A 23,338-nucleotide genomic window follows, 5' to 3' on the forward strand; every position below is an offset into this window, starting at 1 on the left:
TCAAATACACACACATGCAGACACGTTAAATTAACTCCTTTCATAAAGAGAGAAAAGGGTGAAAAAAACATGCTGGTAGATTGTATTTGCTCAGCAGAATTTAATATGAGCGAGCTGGAGGTGCTTTTCTTCTGAGGCCAATTCCCTGGAGACACATCCATCTCTGGGAGATGGTGGGGAGGACAAAGGAGGACTGCCCCCAGGGCTCAGCCCAGGCGTACTTAAACACACACCCACACATACTCACACACACATACACACTGAACATGATCACGCTTGGAGATATCAACAGTTGCAAGCGCACACAGATGCACTTATTCACACAAGCACGGCGCTCAGACAGAGACCGCCTTGTCTGACAGACTTGGTCAAACAGAAGAAGGAGGAGGGAGAGGAGAAAGAAAGAGTTGAAAGGGACACTGAGAGGTAGAGACGTATACTATATAATAAATGGACCAATAAAAGAGAGGGCATTTAATAGAAGGAGACATGCGGGTTGCAGGGACCTGAAAGCCAGGGGAGGATACTTTGGTGCTGGTGGGAGAACATAGAATGAGAAAATAGAAGAAAAGAGAGTGAGGAGAGGTTTTAGTTAGCAGTAATGTCCTTTGACAGCCCCATGAGACTTAGAAAACAGCATGAAGACATGTTTATATGGAGAGTTGGGGCAGGCTTGGCGGCTTGAGCTGCATTTTTTACCAAACACTCGGCTGTCAGTCATCTCAGGTGTCTGTCTGACAGCTGACAGCACAGGTGGTAACGGGGTATAATCTCTGAAATAGAAACAAACTTGTCAAATGTGTCAAGGAAAACTTGAGGCAAAACAATGAAACACAAAACGGCAATGAAAGAAGATACTCAATATGCTTTACAGCGGCAAACAAATGGAAAGTTGTCTAAAATAACAACCTACCTTGTTTTATTCAATGAGTAAGTTTGATTGTTACTGCAAATAATTTTATTTTTATTTTTGCAATATTCTGTCTTCTTTTTTTATATAAATTAGTTGAATGGGGACACATCTTATTATCAGGATTTTCCTATTTTTGGTTCAATGCAGGAAAGGTTCACTGTCACACATCTTTTTTTAAGTTTTCAGCATTAGAAATTAATTGCAAGCTGCTGTTAGACATTTAGATTACAAAAAGAAGATATTTTGGGGGTCAGAAAATGCACTTACACATGCACAGGACAAGATCAACAGAGATATATTGATCCACTTTGTCGAAAGGGGGCGCCAAAGTTGACACAACCTGAAAGTTCCTCACAGGAGATTGAAAAAGAGCAATAAAAAACTGCAAAATCAATTTGATAAAGAAAAAAATCAAACAAAATATGCACAATATGTTCTGATCGCAGATAAGGAAACTAGTTCAGTTAGTGAAATAACCCCTTACACGTACTGGAGGACAACATCGTTTTGCAGTGAGGGATGTGTTAAGTGATTTCATCAGAAGTTTTTCATCTGGTTGCAGGGAAACATCTATGACCAAACCTTGCAACTAAATAATAAACTTCAATGAACACTCCTGTAAATGTTCCCAGCAAACTTACCTCAGCAGATCAAAACAAACTGCAACCTATTATACAAATTTGATGGGTAGTTTAGGGAATTGGGTAATTGTGTTTTGGTTAGTTGTTATAAAAAGTCACATAATAACTGTAGTGCAAGCCCCTTGGAGATTTCATGCCCTGGAACAGCCTGTAGCCTCGCTTAGTTCATTTCCTGTTCCTGGCGGAGGCAATGAGGGATAATAAGCTCTCCGCCACACGTGCTGCTCTTGATGATGTGGTAGCGCAAACTTACTAATACAGCAACAAGAGGAGAGTTAGGGAGAAAAAGCAAAGACAGAGAGCTGTATCAGTTAATCCCAACTCGTCTGTGATGAATGTGACAGATACAGCCTGTTCTTCCAGAGCAAACCAGGAAGCCAGAGATGAAAACATGTCATCAAGACTGCAGAAAGGAGAACAAGATCGTTCATCTTCTTGTCTGAAATGATGGCTATACTGAACCACTCATCTAGTGCGGTGTAGAGTGGCAGTCAGATATAAAAGTGACAGTCCCCTGAGGATTATTGGCAAGACAGTTTGCTCTGGACGGAAACTTGAAATGATCATATTACTGGCCAAGAGGGCTTCAAAATCCTGTCAGACAATTGGCCATATTCACAAAGCGGACATTTTTCTGGGACCACATACTTAGGGTGAGAAGCTAATGTGCAGTTAAAACGTCAAACTGCTGTGTTCTGGGTTGTAAATTGTACTTTTTGTGCAGAGCATCAAGGATAATTATCGTTTTACTACTTCCTGGTTGATCAGTAATTGAAAAAGTGATGAACAATGAAAGTATGGAGAGAGATTCAGATAAATCTCACATTGAAATGGCTTGTTTTGAGACCTGTTGGCTCAAACAAAAGCTGGCATTAGCCTTCAACCACTTACTGCTTCCATTAACTTTCTTCAATTGTACAACATGATGTGATAGAAAAGGCTTGAATTCCTGGCTAATGTATTGTTAGCTAGCTAGGATGTGGTTGAATGCTTACATTAGCTTGAGCGAATGGGCCATCAGATATATCTGTCAGCATGATTAAAATGTGGTAGCATGTTACTATCCAGCACCACGTCGCTCCAGATTTTCCCATATAGCATAGCATACTACATTTTTCTCTTATATACTCAAGAGAATAATGGCCGCTGTGTGAATGTGGTGAACTGTAATGTGTTATGATGAGAGATGAGTAGGAGTATGCACAGTCGGTCTCAAAATCTTGTGTCCCATAAAGTCTCCCCCGCCATATATTTTAAAATTACAACAAGCTGTAACATGTTGAACACTGCTGAGGATGTTAAGTAAAACACACTCCAACAAAGTGTGATTACACAGAAAGCAGTAAATTGGGGGATGTGAGTGATTCATATTAAGTCCTGCAGCTTGAACCAAACTTGAACGTGATTGCTACCGCAGCTACACACACACCCTCCTCCCCCACAGCTCTGATCCAAATCATAAACAGATCCTCAGTTATTTTGCGAACACTGGTGTAGCCTGGGTCACATTTAGCCCAGCCTGGTTGCAGATACCCATGACCAACCTTATTACACACTTACCCAATTACCCACTGAGACTGGGCACACACACACAATCATAAATATACGGACATGCACACGGGGTTAGCAGGAGGCTACAGGGGTCGACAAGTGCGCCGAGGGTGTGAGTTGACATTGATAAAGTTCATTGAGTTGTGTCCAGGCCTCTTTCCAGCTGTATGTGGGGTACGTTACAGGTGCCACACTAGATCACCAACCAAACTTCCACCCCCCCACCCCTATGCCTTCCTCCTCTATGTGTATCACTCTCCAGCAAGCGTGAGCCTCCACAACAGGTGCAGTAGGTTAGGCTGCAGGCCCTGACATGCGAGGAAACAGACTGTTATTGTGGACCTTCCTTCCATCATCTCCTCTTTTTTTTTCCTCCTCCACCTCTTCTCTTCCTAACAGCCCAGGGGAGCAATCGAGAGGTCCAACCTGAACGTGTAACCTGAGCGCAACTCCTCTGTATTGTGCAAGGATGTTGAAAAGAGGAGGGGAAAATGGAGGATATGTTGCACATGCAGAGGATTGGACAGCTTGGCAGGGAGTTTGTGTGTGGATGTGTGTGTTTGTGTGTGTGTTTTGTGTATTTTAGAAGTAGTGGATACATAATAGGACCGTGAAACGATAGATTCCTTACCCTATGGCAGTGGTTGTCGCTTGCAGGATTAGACACACTGCTTTCACTTGCCGACAGTTTAATGGTAATTCATTCATCCGTCAGTGTCTACGGATTGTGAAAACATAAAAACAATGAAGGTGCTTATTAAATTCTGCATATTCGTAATTTCGTATGCATGAAGTTAAAGCTCTGCTGCAAGATTTTTAAAAGCAAACTTATTAACTGTCATGCACACTGACTTCTTTCTCTGCTGTATATTTGCAGAAGAAAACTTTGCAGCCTACTGCATTTCATTATGAGAAATCCAGATGTGCTTCTTGGCTGCTGGTGAATGTCTTCAGCTGTGTATGACACTGTTGTTGGCCACGCTGTGCCGAGCACAGACAGAGAAACGACGCCTCAGGGCAAGACTTTATGCTCTCTCTCTCTCCCTCTTCCCTCTCTCTCTCTCTCTCTCTCTCTCTCTCTCTCTCTCTCTCTCTCTCTCTCTCTCTCTCTCTCTGCCATCTCTCCCTTTCCTTCATCCACCTCTCCTTTGTTTCCTTCTTCCACCTTCCTCCACTTACTCACACTTTTGCCCGTCATGCTTTCAACTTTTACACCCTTTATTGTCCAGTCCATCTTCCTTCCCATTACCCTCTCTCTCTCTCTCTCTCTCTCTCTCTCTCTCTCTCTCTCTCTCTCTCTCTCTCTCTCTCTCTCTATCTCTCTCTCTCTTTCTCTTTCGCTATCCTCTGGCTCTGTCTTCATTGCTTTCCCTGCCACTCTCATCACATCATCTTCTGCTCGGAGAGACAAAGTTGGTTTGACCAGTGACAGGTAGTCGGAGGGCATGTGGTAGACGGCTCCAGAAAGTCTGCCCCCATACCTACTCTGACATTGTCTCTGCCTCACCCTCTCTCTCTTTCATAATGCTCACGCACACTTCCATGCACACTCAGACAGGCTTTGATTTGAGTCATCAGCAGCCTGCATAGAGGACCAGTCATGTCAGATGTCAACTGAGAAGTTAGTCAGAGGAGCCTTGAAGCTTCAAAAGGAGTACATTGTAGCCAATATCGCAGTTAATGTTTTGCAAATGAAGGAAACCCCTTAAGGCCTCAACACTTACATTCACACTTTGCACTTCCATGCAGATTCCACCTCAGTGCTTTATAGCATAAAAGAGAGCAAAGGTAAAGGTGCTCAGCCTCTAAATTACCCAAAGCACCATATAGTCTTATCTATTGTATTCACCGGCTGATTTTACACAGTTAAACATGGATTCTTTGAAGAAAGTATAGATTATGCACAACTTTGCTCTTTGTTCAAAGTAGAAAACATTGTATTTGTTGCCCTGCAGTATAACTTCAGGATAGTAATGAAAGTAACAACACTTTCTTTGTCAATTTATACTTTGTTCTCCACTGATTTGGCCTTAACAGTAATCAATAATCCCAGCAAACTTCTTTGATGTGACCCTAAAGAAACCCTGAATGTAGGATTATTGTATTATTCTGCCCTCTATTGAAAAAATAATGCAATTGCAGGATGAATTCAGTCTAAGGTGCTTCTTATATTTTAAGGCTTTTTAAAAAATAAAAAAAAACTCTCTCAATAATTTGTTTTATACAAGACTGTATCCACTTAATCATCTCCATCTATCCTTTAATCTCTTGCCACAAAAAGTATACACAAAACTCCAAATGATGCTCAACAGGTTGCATAATGTTTAGAAAAAAACAATTCACAAAGAGCAGGATGCATCAGACTTCACCTGAGCCAAGCTCTGCTGCAGTCCGCCTCATTGACCTCAGCCAGACAGGTCAGTTGTCATGGCTGTTGTTGTGCTGCACACTGAATCAGATCAGACACAGCTGACTAGCCGCTGTCTAGACAAAGCATAGACCCCTTCCTAGTATTGTTTGTTGGTGGTTGGTGGTGGGAGAAAAACAGGAAGAGTCTGTGAGTGAGCCAGTAAAAAAAAAAAAAACCTGGCCGGAGGAGAATAAAGGCTTCCAGCCGATAGATGTTTCCTTCACACATGAGTTGACTGGCAGGCAGACAGATTGATCATGTAATAATTGTTTTGAAAAGTGGGCCTGAATAACATGGGATGAGGTGGCTCTATTGTTCTTCTGTAATGGCTGCCTTCCCCCACAAAGGGGCAGCACCACATTAGAGACCAAAAGAGTCAATTCAGCACTAGTTTTCTCACCTTTGTGGTACTCAAGCTTGTACCACAAGACCCTGTTTTTCTCAAATTAAAGTTTGACATAGAGTTTTGCTTTATTAAGTAACATATGATGTGCTAGTCTTACGATGTGAAGGGTATAATTTAAACATACAGGTGGGGCTGGAGAAGAGCCAGGGATAAGCAAACTACTCTAACAAAAACCTAACATCCTCAGGAGCTAGCTAATTTGATTGCCAGTTAGTAAAGCTAACAAGACATGTAGTGAGGGCTGAGACAGAAAACATGCCAACTACGTCTAAATGCTATCATGTAAACAAGATACTTGAAATGTACTCATCTGTAGCGCAGTGAAAGTTTTTTTCTGATGTTAGCATAGAAAATTCTTCAAAGGCACCAATACATCAAACAAGGTCCAGAGATCACATGCAGTGAATTATGAGTATGTTGAAAGCTATCAGAAAGCTGGGCATCATATTCTATATGTAATTGGACATAGTCTCAGTGATGTCACCCACTGGTTTGTTGACTATGCTTTGAAGCCTTGTTTTCAGTCTCTTGGCTGACATTGTTTGTTTGTTTTTTAGCCACAGTAGCCATGTTTGGAGGCAAGGATGTACACAGATTGCATTGTCTATGAAAGGGTTACAGTTTAAGTGACTTAAGTTAACAGTCACAGGTATCTGCACCCCGGAGCATACCATGCTTTACTTTCTACTTTACTGAACAGAAATGGAACCAAGTTGTACTAAATAAACATCCTGCAGTATTGAAGAAGACTTAAAATGATGAGTGATTAAGACCAAAGAAGTCCTCAGGAAAATGTTCTATGTGGTAATACAGCAACTGATAAGCGGATAAATGTACTGCTATTTTACATTTTGGAAATCAAACATGTGAAATCTGTCAAATGGTTGTGATTTCTGTCAAGATTGATCAGCAGGCAAAATGAAAATGGATAGTGCCAATCTGATGGCACCTATTTCAAAGTCCTTAGTAAAACAGCATACTTGGTTAACAGTAAGCTACCTTTGGATAACAGCTAACTAAGAATTCAACCACTTGCTAACTGACACTACTGTCAGCTTTGTTACAAAAAGGCATGGAATAAGGGTTGCCACCTTGGATTTGTGGAAAAAAAAGGGACACTCCACCATTTGTTTGGGAAGGAGGGCTCGGCCACTATTACCAGTTCAGACCAAACAAATGAATATAAGATTTGGACATAGGACACTGGTAAGCTCTCCCGCTGCAATCTTGTATTCTTCACAAGTGCACAGTTCACAGTTCAAGCCAAGCAGCTATTGTAAAATACGCTAACATGGAAGCAGTTCCCTGAATGGCCACTAGAGGCTGGTTCCAAGAGTGAGTTAAGTCATATTTTGTAAAAACAACATCCTACGTTATATGATATTTGCTGCAATTAGACAAGATCTCAGGGCGCTAGTGGCCTAGTGGTCTAAGCGCCCCACATATCGAGGCCATAGTCCTCGTCACAGAGGCCGCTGGTTCGACTCCCGGCCGGTCAACCACTTGCTGCATGTCTTCCCCCACTCCACAGCTGTCCTGTCATGAAAGGCGAAAAAGCCCAAAAATTTAAATAAAAAAAAAAAGCTAGCATCCAACTACTAGCTTTCATTTCTAGCTAAAATGACTGGATGACTGTAAAGGTGGATCTACTTCTGTTTTAAACCTAGGCGGCCAAGCCACCTCTTCTTATGACTAATTCGGTAAAACATGAGAATGGCATGCATATTGCAACAGTCATCCATCTCTGTTCATTCTTTCCTCTCTCACCTTTTGTCAACTGAATAGTACAGTTAAAACAATATGCAAGCTCTGACGTGTGCTTTACATGTCAAGTACACATAAGGTTTATGAATTCACTGAAGTATTTATTCAGCACATAACATACAGCTCCCCCTAGTTTGACCTGTATCTACACTCTTTTAGCCCATGTGACTGCAAGCACGCACATGCCGGCTATGGTAATGATGTCAACTGGTTGCTTTACCTTCATAAAGGTCAGAGAACTCACACATTTCTTACATTCTTGCTCCTGCCGTCTGTCCCCCCCACCCTCCCCTCCACAAAGACGGGGGTAAATCTGTGTCCCAGACATAACATTAAGACGTGATCATTTTCTCCCCGCAAGGTGGTTGTTTCACTTCAATGTTTGAGTTAGTGGCACTGTAATTATGTCAGAATTTACAGCTGAAACACAGGTTGTGACATTCCTTTGCCAGCTGGAGGTCTGCCTGTAAATCTGGCACCTTTACCTGAGGATCCTCCCCTCAGAGCCACTAGAAACCACAGAAACAACTTGAACTAACATATAAAGTCACAGGTGTATGTCTGTGGTGCAGAGATAAAGTAGGTTTTAATGTGATTCAATCAAGGATGAACAGTGTGACTGTTTAATAGATAGGAAGCCTCATTATCTTGATCAGTTTTCAATTAGAAAACACTGCATTATTTAAGATAATGAGTTCATATTTCATGTGTCAAAGTGTAGCGTGCCTTACACGTTCTTACACCTCTACCTGTTCATTACTTTAATAGATAGCTTAAAGTTCAGCTATTTTTGTTTTTCAGTGGGTAAAGTAAGTCACACAGTTTGCATTGGGACTGAGATACAGCCGTTGTTGCTGGGGTCAGTGAAGGCCTGTTTCATCAAAGGCAGACCTTGTTATTATATTTCTTGAATCAGTCATTTGCTTTTAAAACTGCTTGATTACCACAAAATAATCCATAAATAGAAAGCAAAATGCAGAAAGGAAGCAAAACTGTTTCAGCTTGGTCACATCTTCCCTCTGCCAATTGTTTTTGGTCAATCATGGGACCAGTCACAGCAGTGACAGCTTTGCGCCATTGTACTTTGCACATCAAACGTTGCAATGATGCAATGTAAGTGTCCGAGTGTATGATTCCACTTTGAATTATGGCTTTGCAGAAGTGCAAAAGGCACTGCATGTAATAGACAACAGAAATTCCACATACACACACTCAGACATGTACACACAAACAGCAATGTTCTGCCTTGCTGGCTCTGATGCTACACATCACCACCCTCTTCTCTCCATTATGTCACCTTTACTACCTCCAATCATGGGTCAGAGGCCGAACGACTTTGCCCCACCTTTTAGCCTCCATATGTCACATTTTGTAGACGAGACACAACAGAGGCGTAAATATCACACCTTGCACAAGTAATATGTAGCCTTTTATATGCCTTCAGTGTAGCCAGTGGTTAGCAATAAAGGACATCCAGCCAGGACTTTCTTTCAGTGCATTGTCTTTTTTTGGGGGGGGGGTCTGATTAGCAACAGAATTGACGTACTGTAGCAGTGTGTAAGAGTGAATATTTTCCTGAATTTGACAGCAGATGTATGTTCATAAATAACATCAAGTGTTTTTAGACGATCAACGATGGGATCAAAGATTCCATTATGGTTAAATGCGACATTTTATGTACATTGACAGATTTCTTGCATACAGCAAAAACCCTCCCAAATGCCAGTGGACAATAATACTTGTACAACAAACAGAAACCAGAACTCTCCGGAATGCAAAATCCAGCATTATAATGCCAAATCATTAAATAGCTGTTACCAAAATGCTAACTGCAGCTATGTTTAATAATAGGTTAAAAAATAGCAGTTATAATCACATCTAATGTAATAGGAGTTGTTAGTTGTTTCAAACTAAAAAGAATTAGCACCTAGCTCTGCAGGTTTATTTAGCTCAACCAACTGTTTTAGCATGTTTCAGGTCATTGTTTCACATCCGTGGTTATTCATTTTACTGTTAGATGAATGTGAAGCTTTTAGAGTGTTGCTCCCATGCTTATGACAAGCACACTCCAGTTGGTTAGTATAGTAGATTTAGCAGCTTAATTGCCAAATGATTCCCTCAGGTGATGGCAGAGACCCAAAAGGAGGTTGATATCTGTTTTTTAACGACTGTAGTTTAAACATACTAAATTATTGTGGAAACTTATAAAGCAAGAAAATGTGGTTTTGTTCTTGTGTGACACCATGAGCTACCAAAAATCCTGCCCATTATTGTGAACCTCTCAGTGTGCTGTAGGCTCATAGGAACTATCATGTGAGAACCACACAAACACTCATTTCATCAACAATTCTCCAGCTACACCCACTCACAGTACTTTATGAGCAGGTAGAAATCTGGGTCACAGCCTCGCCCTCTTCTCATTTCTGTAACCGTAGACCCTCTGAGGCTTTCTCATTCAATAGTCTCAATGATCCCATGTATGAGAGGGAAGATTACACCAGGCAGGTGTTGTGGGAATGGGACACAAGGGGTCTTTTAGCTTCCAATCCACTGAGGAATTCACCATCATCACATAGATTTGCAGATTAAACTTCTGAGAGGTCCACTTAACGTTCCACCGGAGAACGACCGGGGTGAGCAAGTATGCCACTTATAATTGTCAAACAAGCTGGTGGCTGCTCACTCTGCAAGGTCACAGGATCTCCTGTTAGAGAGGGATGGAGGGAGAGAGAGGCCCAGAGCTGGGCATAACCTGCAGCCAGAGGATCTGAGCCATGACTGTAGGAAGGGTCCTGTGTGAGTCATGATGATGCTCCTTGCCAATCGAACCCAGAAACCTTATGTGTCATTACAGAACTTTTGGATCTTGTTGATGTATTTGGTAACAGAACTTGTTGTTTGTCTATGCTGTGTGCGGCTTAAAGTGTATTATTACTGACTTTTTAGAACTTATTCTTTATTATTGTAACCAATATCCATGGCTGATTTACAATCCTGAGACCTCACAAACGCTATGTAGAGTCATACTACATTTCCCTGAAGCCGGTCTTGGAAAACTTGAGCTAAATGCAAATCTCAGCACGCCAGTATCAACCATGGCCAGGATTATGTAATTATTTATAAGGTGTACCAAATTCAACATCTCAGCTTAGGTGGATAGAAGCTAGATTTGAAGGCATTTGGCCATCAACCATCACCCAAGTACTACCAAATTGGGACTATGATATGATGAGTGGCCTCAAAAGAAAGAGTTACAGCTTGTTATTATCCTGTGTATAGTTTTCATTTAGAGGATAGGACAGTAGATAGAGTTGATGGATAGAGGTGGAAACTGGGGAGAGAGAGAGGGGAATCACACTTAGCAAAGGACCAATGGTGGCAGTTGAACTCTGGCGGATCACCTGAAGACCACAGCCACCATTAGATAGGATAGCTTGAGAGAGTCAGGAAGAGTGGGGGAAGAGACAGGGGATTGACATGCACCAAATTATGCCAAGACCAGGAATGGGTCTTTAGGTAGGTTTTTAATTTCAGAAATTACACAACAGAGTGGAGACATTTTAATTCTCCATGCTTAATTCTTTAAGGTCTTAAAACAAAGATATGGGTTGCTGGTTTGGCCAAATGATTAAGTTGCGTGCCCCATGTACAGAAGATGTAGACCTCAAGCAGGCGGCCCAGGTTTGATTCTAATCTGCAGGTCACTCCCCACTTTCTCCCTGTACCCTGCTCTATCTACTTTCCTATCCTCTCTGAATAAAGGTATAAAAGCCCAACACAATGACTTAAAATATATATATGTAAGGGAAAAACAAATGACAATGTGCTACTTTTAAATAGCACAAAAGCTACAAGCTATCTTCTGTAACATTACCATACTACTTGGTTTGAGTATAAGTTCCCTCTCTCATCAGGCAAATCAATATATAGTCAGAATTTAGGATTTTGGGGTGGCATAAGGGTTAAACAGTCAGACTTAAGGGGGGCAGTGCCACCCGTTCCTTCTCTGGACATGCTCCTGATCATCTGTCTCATGAAGATACATCTTCTGGGTTTCAAGAGTTTCATTCAAAAATGTTGTGTCAAATCATCAAGTAAATGTCTGAAATACTTAACAGGGTCAGACAATAATTGACCTGCTGTTCAGGATTGTCAGAGGACGACAATTTATTTATTTTTTAAATAATTTTTGACATTTTAAAATCTGGAACCAATTCCTGGACCAACCAATCAGTTTACTGCCATATTCCTCAAATTAGTTTGTATTCTATCAAACACAAGTATCTGTAACAGCTATAGGGCCTCTCAAAGGCTTACATAATCAATTTTTTGTTTTTTTAAATAAAAGATTTGACCCACAAAGTTTTGATCAAATGTGGATACTTTGGATGCACGACTTGATAAATGACCAGGAACTGGCTTTGATTAAAGTGATCTCCCCATCGTTTCGCAAGTACATACACTCCTCTGGTTATACTCACTCTTCTGGCTGGTTGGACCCGTTGAACCCCAAAATATTCAAGCAGGACTGTGTTTATCAAGAACAAGAATTAGAGGGGGTTATCATTTTGTTAGTGCTCTGCTGCTGTGAAGACTCTGGGGGTTCTGCGAGACAGAGAGAAGAAGACTGCAGGAGACCTGACGGTGTCAAAACACATTATTATAGTCCCTGCCTGGAAAACAGCAACTGGACCACCCTTGCAGAGAGAGAGAAAAACAGGAAAAACAGGGAGGGAGTGGAAAGGCAAGAGTGAAAGAGACAATGACACAGGCCATGATGAAGTGATGTGCAGTGTTTTTATAAACCAGACCTGGGAATCAGCTCTGATCTTTTGCATCATGAGATTTTTTTCTGTTGGACTCCTCACACTGTTTTTGAACTCTTCTTCCAGAGGTCCAAACAAACGAGGGTGTAAAGTGAGAAAGAAAAGCACTTGTGAGTCCCTCTGGATGTCAGTAATGGAAAAGAGGAGTAATCACCTCTATTGATTATTACCTCAATATGCTGTTCTGTCTGTTTTCAAAGTAAATCATCCTTCCTTTCTCTCTTTTTGGCATGTTTTTGGGAAAAGTTTTTTGTTTTTTCACACTTCTTGTATGCATCTTTTTTTTTCTTCTTTGGCTTCATATATAAAAAACAGATGATCTCATCTACTCTGAGTTTTAAACAAGCCATTCATCAGTCTGTGTGATACTTAGCCTCTGCACTAATGCTCCATATTTCCGCTCTTTAGTTGATGTGTGAAAGGGCTTTGAAACTCTTTCAACTGTCAGTATGCATTGTCATAATATCCACCCCCTTCTCCTCATTACCCCCACCCATTGGCCTGGATCTGCAAAGTATGGCTCAGTCCAGCACCGTGCACCCACAGATAAGCTAAGCTAGGGTGATAACCAGCACTGTACACTGATCCTCAGCGGAAAAACCCCGGAGCACATTTTGGGGGCTTGTAATCAGGTGTGTCGCACGGTGTCCTCTCAGCACACACTCGACACTCCATATCACACTCTACATTGTCCTCCTGCTGCTGGTAAGGTCACCTCGAAACCATTATTCACACCCTTCTACAACCGAAAAAACACCTCTGACGCCTCTGCATTTGTCAGGTGTAAATCAGCTGCCTGTGTAGCAACAGGGGTAGATGACAGAGAGAGGGCATCCAACTTCTGGTTCCATAAACCATCGCAAATCAAATCATCACACCAGGGGTTTTAGAGAAGGAGACAGGGAAGCCGGCTGCCTGCATTTTTCCCAGGGACTTGTGAGTCAGAACATCATTAGCACACAAACACTACTGTTACTCAGGCAGTGTAAAACGCCCTTCACTGACCCACCTTTTCCCTTTTTTGCTATCTGGAGACTCACACTTGGGCACGTGGTATAGCAGATCGTGCTGTGGTTTTTATGAACATGGCACTTAATCAATGTAATTAACCTTATTTGGGCCTCATTTGGCACTTATTTAAAATGAAAAACGTGGCTTTAATGATGGATAGTGTCACCGTGGTGTTCAATGCCAGACTTGATGAAAGGGAAGTTTTCCAAATGCCAAGTCCATGTAACATTGACACAGGGCATGTGTTTGTATCGAGTGTAATGAGGCTTTATTGGAGCCTCAGCTTACATGGTGCCAAGTTCTTGGCATTGCTAACTCAAAATGACTCAACGGTGCAATACAGAAAATGATGATGATGTCCGTCCAATCTACTTCGAATGTAGGGTATAGAAATAGAAAACAGAATCTTTGTGACCATACAATCAATAGATCTATTAATGAATTTTGATTTATACAGCCCCAAAATCACGAGTCAAGTTATGACACTGCGTTGTGTTAGTTTGAGAGATCCAACATTAATCCACCAATGAGCAACCAATTGAGCCACAGTGTCAAGAGGACACTTGCTTTAACAGGCAGAAAGCTCGAGCAGAACCAGACACACAGTGAAAAGCCATCTGCCTAAAGCAGAGAAAGTGGGACAGACAGACACACAGAGAGACAGAGAGACAGAGAGACAGAGAGACAGAGAGACAGACAGACAGACAGACAGACAGACAGACAGACAGACAGACAGACAGACAGAGTAAATTTATTTATTTTTATATATATATCAGTGCCACAGGAGCAGGTGTAGTGAGTTGGACCTGAGGGAATGAGCTGATGAGTATGAGTGAACAAGCTTCGTCAAATTACTCTGGGCCTAACCATGAAGGATTTTAAAAGTAAGAGTGAGAATTTTGAACTTGATCCAACAACCCAGTGAAGAGAATCCACTATAGGAGATTGAGTGTTTGTCCTGTGAGTATTTGTGAAGCGACATTCTGTGACAACTGGAGTCCATTAAGGGCAGACAAGCTGAGAGAGGTGAAATCATTAATGCAATAATCAATGCGGGATGAGATAAGGGCATGCAGGAGTATCTCCAGTTCTGTAGCAGACACTAAAGTTAAGATCTGGTTAGCTGCTTAACATGACCGTCAAATGAAGATGAGTGATCAAAAATTACTCCCAGATTATGAATATTAGAATGTGCTGCAGTGGAGCTCCCATCATGTCCAGAATGAAGGGCTTGTTTTGAGCCACAGCTTGTTTGTCATCACCTAGTTGTAAGTCATTCTTAGTAGTCCAGTCCCTAAAAGCATTTAGGCAGTCTAGTAGCCTAGATAACCTGAAAGCCTCATCAGGTTTAAAAGAAATATAGACATTCAACATATGCAACAAAAACAACAGCAGAAATTAAAGACGTTCAGTAACTATGTCAACAATAATAGAAGAAATAGAACTGAAACTAGCATTAACAACGATAAGAAAGTAATGAAGATTGATTGTTGTTTGTCAAGTCAGGCAGGTAGTTCATAACCACCATCCACAGGAATCTGCTGAACGAAGGAACACAAAAGCCCAAAGAAGATATATACAATGTTCAATCTTCTCCAAGCTTCATGTTTGATGCTAATGCTATCCTAAACACACTGAAGTGCCAATATTTTATTAGTCACCCATTAGCAAATGATTGCTTTTACACTTTATGTGATCTTGTTTGGCGGTAAAGCAGAACCACCTTAAATATTGTCAGATAATCCTCAAGACCTTCATCATGCTTTAGTTCTATAATTGTTAGTTTTCTTTTAGGATGTCTGTAGTGGTGGCGTGGTGTTTTGCAAAATCTCCCAACTGAACAGAAATTTGTTAAGGAGCAAGGGTAATCAAGAACTCCTGAAACTAGGCACACACTTCACAATCAACAAAATGTTAAATTCGATATTGGCTCTAAGGTTGATGGCACAAAAATTCAACCCACCCTGTATGCCATTTTTAAAACAGCAGCAACATGAATGCTTTTCCCATGTATGACATTTGGTGTCTCACACAGCATTTACAGATTTCCCGCTTTAACAAACTTCTCCCAGGCCATTTGTCCTATTTACTTGAAAATTGGTCAGCATAATAGTCCTTGATCATAAATTGTTTTTATTATTTTGGCAAATGGTGTGGCTTTGGCAGCATTCTAAAAAAATTTCCCTTAGCCGCAAAAGAGATATTAGTTGCGCTTCCTCCCACATACATTGTTAAGTCTGCCAAAAAGTTTTATGTTTGATAGGATTCCTGGCCTGGACACATCTATTACCAATAATCCAATATCATTATTACCAATACTACAAATAGCACCAAATACTGGTTACATCATACAATAAAAATATCATTCGATTTTTATGAAATGTACGCAGCCTGGTCTACACTTGTTATAAGACAACATGATTCAGGGTGTTCTCTGGATACAAAAAGATACCAAATTAATTCATGTTGTGTCCGAAACACATGAAAGTTTCTATCCCTGTCAACCATTTGTTGTCTGCTGATAACACAGTTGCTGTCATATGAGACATAACATCGCTGTTATGACCCCAAGAGATTGAAAACATCAAATTACTTGTAAGGATAGAAAGAAGAGAAGGTGCTGTTGTGACCTTTCAGTTGGCAAAAAACAAACCTCTGGTCTATGATAGCAGGATGAGGGGCCTTTGAAGGTAGCCAGCTGGCCCTGTTTGAAAGCCCATCGTCCAGGCAAATAGGTCAATGCTGCTGGGCCACAATCGCTGCTAGCGAATGGAAAGCGGGGCTCTCCAAGGTCCTTTAGTCTGATCTGTCGTCAACCAGCAGTGGGTGTCCAGCCAGGCCAGCGGTCAGCAGGTCGGCCCGATTGACAAGAGCTTTAAGGAGGGGACAGAGTGAGGGAGGGTGGAGGGAGAGCCGGAGGACAAGAGCCGAGTTGTGTTGCAAGGGCTGATTATGCGTGCTGTGGGGCTGGTTTCCTGCATGTTGTGTTTGTGTTGGAGCGGGCGGCTCCAGGCAGATGTTGCAAATGAAGGAGGTGCTGTTGTGTGTTGACATTGTGAGGAAAATCAACCCCGGATGACATCTGATTGAGGTTTGAAGAGGAAATGTTTCCAGTGACAGTGAAAAATACTGGACCCTCCACACTGTTTTTGATACATGATATCTATTTTTGTATCAATTACTTTCCAGAAACTCTTATTATTTTCCCAGAGCTGGCTGCCAGCTTTATGTAAAGCAGACTTAAGTGTTACCATCACACCGAAGACTACGGGATATGTCAATGTGGGGAAAAAAAATAAAATTGCCTGATTCACTCTTGCTCAATTTCGCAACAGAGAAAATGGCACTGGTAGTGTTTTTTATGAGAATCATTAAGAGTATGTCATTCTCTCCACAGTGTTTATGGCACTGTCACAATCAGCCTCCAGCTGTGCCCGCTGCCCACACACACACACACACACACACACACACACACACACACACACACACACACCATCCATCTGCCAGCGTAAGCACACAAACACTGCCTCAACAAACATCTGATGACCTTTTACCTTTCCAAAGCCACCTGCATACACACAATCGGACACCTACAAACACAAGTAAGCACACAGTCATCCACGCACAAAAGGTAGAGCTGTGGACTGATGTATAACCTTTGATAATGCAACATATGTTTGATTGGGAGGCTTTGACAGACTTTATGGTTGTACTGCTGAACAGAGATAGAGAACATGATCAGCACTACATAAAATATACCATGACAGAACAGATATTATCTTTATTATGGAGGAGGTGTAAAAGACCTTGGGATATAATTGCTCTGGTGTTATACTCTTTAAAGGGATAATTGAGTGCTTTTGAAGTGGGGTTGTAAGAGGTAGGCTTCTTGTCAATAGTAAGTGTATAACCCACAGGGGATGTCAGTTGACTCTGCCACTTTATTGAGAAACCATCTGGAGAACCAAAACAGAAACTAGGCTATCAACCACAACTGAGGGGGTCAACTCTACCACGCAATTTATATAATTTTGAGAAAGTCTGACCCAAACACTAATGTTTATCCAACTGTATGTTCTATTGAGAAAATTTTCAGCACTTAACTTTTCTTTCAGAAAACCCATTTACAAAACACTATTGTTTTACCTACAGTGCATTGATAGCTAATTGCTAGCAGCAGTTAATAGCCTAGCTAACACATCAGTTATCTGCCTTATGGGTAATACCATAGACTGTATAAATAATGGACGTTGTAGCCGTGATGTGACCGATCTGTTCCTGAGTGCTGTTTTGAAGCCAATCGACGGCGGCAGCCATATTGGAAATGTGGAACTCAACCAGGCATAGTGTGACGTAAAGAGACGGAGTTTGAGCCTCCTAGGCAACAGCTGTGTGTTTCATGTCCTTATTTGGGCAAAAACTTGTAATCTTAATATCTTCTGAACCGTCAGGTTAGAAAGAAATTCACCCCCCATACAGTGTGTACAGATAGAGAAATTAGTAGAGCCAAGCCATTTTATGAACCAGGCTGTAAACATGTTTATTTCTGCTGCAAAGATCGTCTGTTTTGAATTGGTGTCTATGTGGTTTCAGGTGTTTCTGCAGCCAGCCCTTAAGTGGATTCTCGATGAATTGCAGTTTATAACACTTCTGCATGGGCTTAATAGTTTGAGACTGGAGGTTGCCGCTTGTGTTATACAGTACCTATCAACAAGTAAACTACCTTTAACAACCATACCCCAACAAAAAACAAACTGCCCCTTTAAGCAGGTTAGATGGTGTAACCACATTGATTGTTGGGTAAAAATGTTTTAGAATGAAAATGCAGAGCTGCAGTCATTCATGCTTTACTGACAGTGAAGTTTCAGATTTAGATATGTTACTTTTTTGGCTCTTTACACTTTAAAACTCAACATTACTATATAAAGACAGAGCTGCAATTCATTTAAGAATTTGAAGTCATAAAGCAACTTGAACTACATGTCAAGTCCTTCCTAAAAACAAGGGTTAAGCCTATTGATTAAGTAATTTATGCTTAAAGTTGTAGCCTATAGCTCTGGATTTACCCCCATTTTTTATTTATTTTTTGTACTATATTAAACTTTAACAATATCCAGTTGTAAAACTAGACGAATATTTTTTTAAAAATGGGAAAATTTGTAATGATTTGGTAAAGTCGAAACTGAAAACTGAAAAAGCAATTTACACTCAAGGCATTCAAAGTTGCATCATTGCGCAACAACGATGAGTTGCCGAGCGGAGATAAATCAGTTCAAATCCTCCCTCCTTTCCCTTCTTGTGACTGGTCCTTGCCTCTGTCAGTCAGGGGGAGGGGTGCACCGCTAATTTCTATATGCCTGCTTGTCAATTTAAGAGTCAGATTGCATTCTCGCGCGTGGCTGTCAGCAGCAGCAGCGAGCTTCAGTGGACGTCCACAGCCTCGCTCTGTCAGGGATTTCTCCGGGATCACAAGAGACGCTTGAGACGTGCGTCTACCTGCGTACACTGAAACCCTTGCATTTGGATATTGCTGCCACTTGAAACGCATCCGCACACTTCAGTCTCGTGGTGTTTTCCCAGCTTTTGAAGTGAGCTGCTGCGTAATGAACTGCACGCCCGAGGGGAGACTCAACACAAAACTTTAAAGGAGACTTCTGGAACTTTTGGAGTTACATCTAAAGTGTATATCGCGGAGAGCTCATGTAATTTACCATAATCCGTCAGAAGCGGAATATTTCTCCGGGGAACTTACAGAAGGTTTTTGTTTTTTTTAACATGTTCAGCAAGTGCTCCGTTGTGTTATTGAATGTCCTCTTTCTGGTACGGGTGCTCTCGGCGCACGAGTGCACGGCGTGTAACCTCCGGACATGCCCCGTCAAAGCCCCGCATGGCTGCGAAGGTGGCCGGACGTTGGCCAGGGATCCGTGCGGGTGCTGTGACCAGTGTACCCGGCTGGAGTTGGAGACCTGCGGGGGACAGGACTGGGCGCACGGCTACTGCGCCCTGGGGCTGACCTGCGCGTCTGTCAACAAAACAGGAGCAGCCACAATCCCTGAGATAGGAGTGTGTAAAGGTGAGTACCTGTCTGAAACGAAGCCATAGTATACTTTTGACAGTTTAGAGAGATTAAAAGTGTCACAGTAGAGTCGTTAAATAGTCTAATAAAAGAGCTGTGGGTGTCGGTTCTTTTCAGCCCTCATCTCTTTTAAGTGGCTGGAGGGTATGACTATTGAAACGTCACTCAAGTCCTGCCTGAAGTGACTGTGTCAGTGTTTAACTTGTCTCTGGCTGCCTGCAGCAGCTCCTCAGGTCTGAGGGGCTCTTGACTGCCAGGAGAGGAGTCATGTTCAGCTGCTCTTTCTTCTCCTCAAAGCTTCATTCACTCTCAGCTCTGAGGCATGACAATAAGTTTGGCAGCAGTGATTTGGCACTAAGTTACACTTTAGCTTTTAGTAGGCTCTGTCCTGTTTGCTCCACAACTCAAAGACATATTTGTTCAAAAGAAAGGAGGGATGAGTATAGTCGGAAAAAAGTGTTTGAATCTGTGTGAGGGCAAAGTTGTGTAAATGCCATGGCGTGACAACCATGATTATTGTGTTTTGAACATGGACTTCACTATAATATGATAAATGTGCTGCTCTAACTTCTTTGTATTGTTTACACCATATGCTTTGAGTGTGTAACTCAAATATAATAAGTTGACAGCACGATTACAAAGTCCCCTGCAGACTTTCAGTTCTGAATCAACAGTGCTGCACTGTTCTGTTCCTACCGAGCAGATCTGGGCTGTTGCACCAGCATTCTGCTCATTTTACGCACAATTTGAGCAACTTTCAGAACTTCAAAGAAACGTAAAGGGTGTCCAGTTCCTCACAGTGAATGAAGTAAGTAGCAACAGTGTCCCCTGAGGAACAAATACCCGCCGTGAGGACCCCCTGGCCCCTTCACCTGTGCTGTCTCCAGCGTGTTTCTTGATGATTGAAAGGGACTGACATGACTGTAGCAGAGAGTAAACAGCTCTCAGTGGGTGTCTGGATCCCCTGACCCTGCTATGTCCCTCTGTGGGGTGGTCCAAGTCAGGGCTCCACCAGGGTTTTCAAGGGGTCTGAAGCCCCCAGACCATCCCAGGAGACGCTTCTGTTGCTGCTGAATGTGCCTCAGGTACGGGTTAGGCGGGCGTCTGGAGGACATCTCTGCAAATTAACAGCTTTGGAATGAGCCGCAGACCTAATGGCTTCTCTGATTGAGTCGTGCCTCAGCTCCTGTGGCTCCAGAGGCCTTAGAGCACGCCACTGACCCCTAAATCAGACACTTGTACACACACAAAGCTCAATATCCCAGAGGGTCTAGGTGGGGGTAAATCAACACCTCCCAGTGTGTTACCAGGGGCCACAGTAGGCAGGCTGCTGGAGGCTGATCCCAGATTTCCCTCCTCAAGTTGCAAGGGTCTTAAAGTGATTAGACTCGCAATCAGGAGTAGGGGGTAAATGTTTCCGCTTTCTGATCCCCTGCTTTTCTACTCACAGTTTTCATTTTCTGGGTGGTCAAAATCTGTTGTCATCCTGAGGTGACAAATTGAGTGTTATATGGGAGATGAACTATGGTAGTACGCTAATCAGTTCAGTCATTACATGTTTGTACGACTAAAAAACTGGTTGAAATAGCTCCAGTTACACCCATTTTGACCTGGAAATGTTACATAGTGTTCGAGTTAATCCATTTTATAGAGGACGTGTCCAAACGAGGGCTTTGTTGCCATGACATCTCACTACTTTCAACAGTGTTAAAAACAAATAGTATTACAAAAAATAAGTTGTAATAATGAACCATAGAAAATGTTCCAACTTTCCAAACACAATACCGGGGAATTGACCTATGACGGAATTGGTCTCTGGTCTCTTAAAATGTTGTTTCAGGTGTTGGCAAATAAACCGGTCCACACACATATATGGTATGATACAGAACGACATGATAACACAATATGATTCTAAACAATATAATACGAAAAAATAACATACAATAAGATACTATTTGATACGTAAGGGATAATGTATGGTTAGCAGGTGGTTATGGGAAATAGAATCCTGACATAGTAAGACCTGGATGCAAAGTGGAGGGGTCTTTGTAGCAATCGGTAACCTAAAGTTGCTCCCCTCCGCCGCTGCCTGACGATTTAGCATGCTATCCGAAACTAACATTTTAGCCGCATTGTTTTGATGCCAACAGAAACTAACTGTTTTTACCTCACGGTTTTACTCCATGGTGTCAACAAGCAAAAGCAAAATATGCCTGAACTCTTTTCCGTGGATTTATTTGACATGACGTGTGATCAGTTTGCCCCTGGCGTTGCTCATATTAGTGAAAGTAAATAACTGTCGTCAAGGGGTTTTGACCAATCAGAAACAAGCATCTTACACAGCTGGATGATAAAATATGACAATGTATGATGCAATGAAATACAAATAGATGCAGTACAATAGGTATGATATAATAAGATACAATACAAAATCATCTACTAAATAATAAGCAAGTTTCTGATCAATTACAGTGTTACACTAACCAATAGTGTGGATATTTTCAATCCCACTGGTACTGTGGGGTTCATCATTTTTGGCCACCACTCAGATCTTTGCACTGAGGTTGGTATAGGCCAGAAGCAAATGGTAACAGAACATCCCTAACTGGGAAAAGTCATTCATGTCATTCACCTTATCATATTAGTCCAGTAGTCTGTCAGTCAGGCAAAATTATTCAGACTTTGCAGCTAAATGACTTGTTTTGATGTTCCTGTTGTATTCCTGTGTCCGTCCTCCCACGCCAACTTTCCCCGAGCTCTAGAGGCACTTAACATACCACGTAACAGAATGTCAGTCGTACAGGGACGTTATGTCCATTGCACTCTTTCACATGCCGTCTACTTCTCCCTTCCTCTGGTATTATCTAATGTTTCAAAGACTTCCTTTTTAGCTCACTATCAGCCAGAGGGCCTCCAGAGGTCAGCTTTCCCATCCTGGCTCTGGATGCCAAGACAAGCAGTCTCAGTAGCTGAGAGAGGAATCCCCGGGGATGAAGCCATAGACTTTGGCTAGAGTCATGCCAGGCCAGATAATAGATAGCAAGGCTGGACCAGAGCGGGGTCAGACTAAAAGGGGTCTAGGCCAAAGCAGACCGGCTAAGAATGAACTGGGCTGAGTAAAAAATAAACCAACAAGACAATGCCTGTAGTATTGAGTCTTTCGTTGATTGTTTTGACTTCTACCTCTTTTTCACTATGCCAGATTTAGCGCCCCACACAGACAGGCACCCCTGCCACCATCACCTCAAATGAAAACACCCTCCCAGGCACAGGAAAGCCTCGGGATGGAAAATATGTGGAGCTGAGGATCATTTAAAGGTGAAAGGAAATCACAGGGAAAATTTTGGTGTGCTTTATTGAAAAGGCTTCTTGTGCTTTGCCAGTCTTGCTGGCCGTCTGGGAGAGCTATTAAGAGCACAGGCTGGCTCAGGTTAAAGGCAGTATTACAGCACCTTCACCTCTTTCATTGGCTGGTCGGAGGAGTCATCCACGTGACAATGCTTAAGTTGGGAAAAGGGTTCCCAGGGATGCTTTTTTTAGCAGTCACATTGATTCACTTTAACAGCAATATATTTTACAATAACATACTTTTTCCTATGGTGGAAAGTCTGTTTTAGATGAATATGGATCAACATTTGCGTTTCATTTGGATTTATAGTATTTTAAAGGAAAGCCATGGATGGAATTCAAAATATTTCAAGTCCCTTTGGATCATCTCATTATTGTTTCTCTGACCCCTA

At 42.0% G+C, this 23,338-nt stretch overlaps 1 protein-coding gene across 2 annotated transcripts in view; it reads left to right on the forward strand.

The window, feature by feature from the left end:
* The first annotated feature begins 18,903 nt into the window (after positions 1 to 18,903).
* The window catches only part of crim1 (cysteine rich transmembrane BMP regulator 1 (chordin-like)), a 38,528-nt gene continuing 34,093 nt past the window's right edge, over positions 18,904 to 23,338 (forward strand). For both annotated transcript variants that reach the window (XM_034675423.1, XM_034675424.1), the window contains exon 1: positions 18,904 to 19,595. In XM_034675423.1, coding sequence (XP_034531314.1) covers positions 19,298 to 19,595 — 298 coding nt within the window. In that variant the 5' untranslated portion in view covers positions 18,904 to 19,297. The remainder of the gene's footprint in view (positions 19,596 to 23,338) is intronic.

This window comes from Notolabrus celidotus, chromosome 22, assembly GCF_009762535.1.
Source record: "Notolabrus celidotus isolate fNotCel1 chromosome 22, fNotCel1.pri, whole genome shotgun sequence".
In the NCBI taxonomy this organism is placed as follows: domain Eukaryota; kingdom Metazoa; phylum Chordata; class Actinopteri; order Labriformes; family Labridae; genus Notolabrus; species Notolabrus celidotus.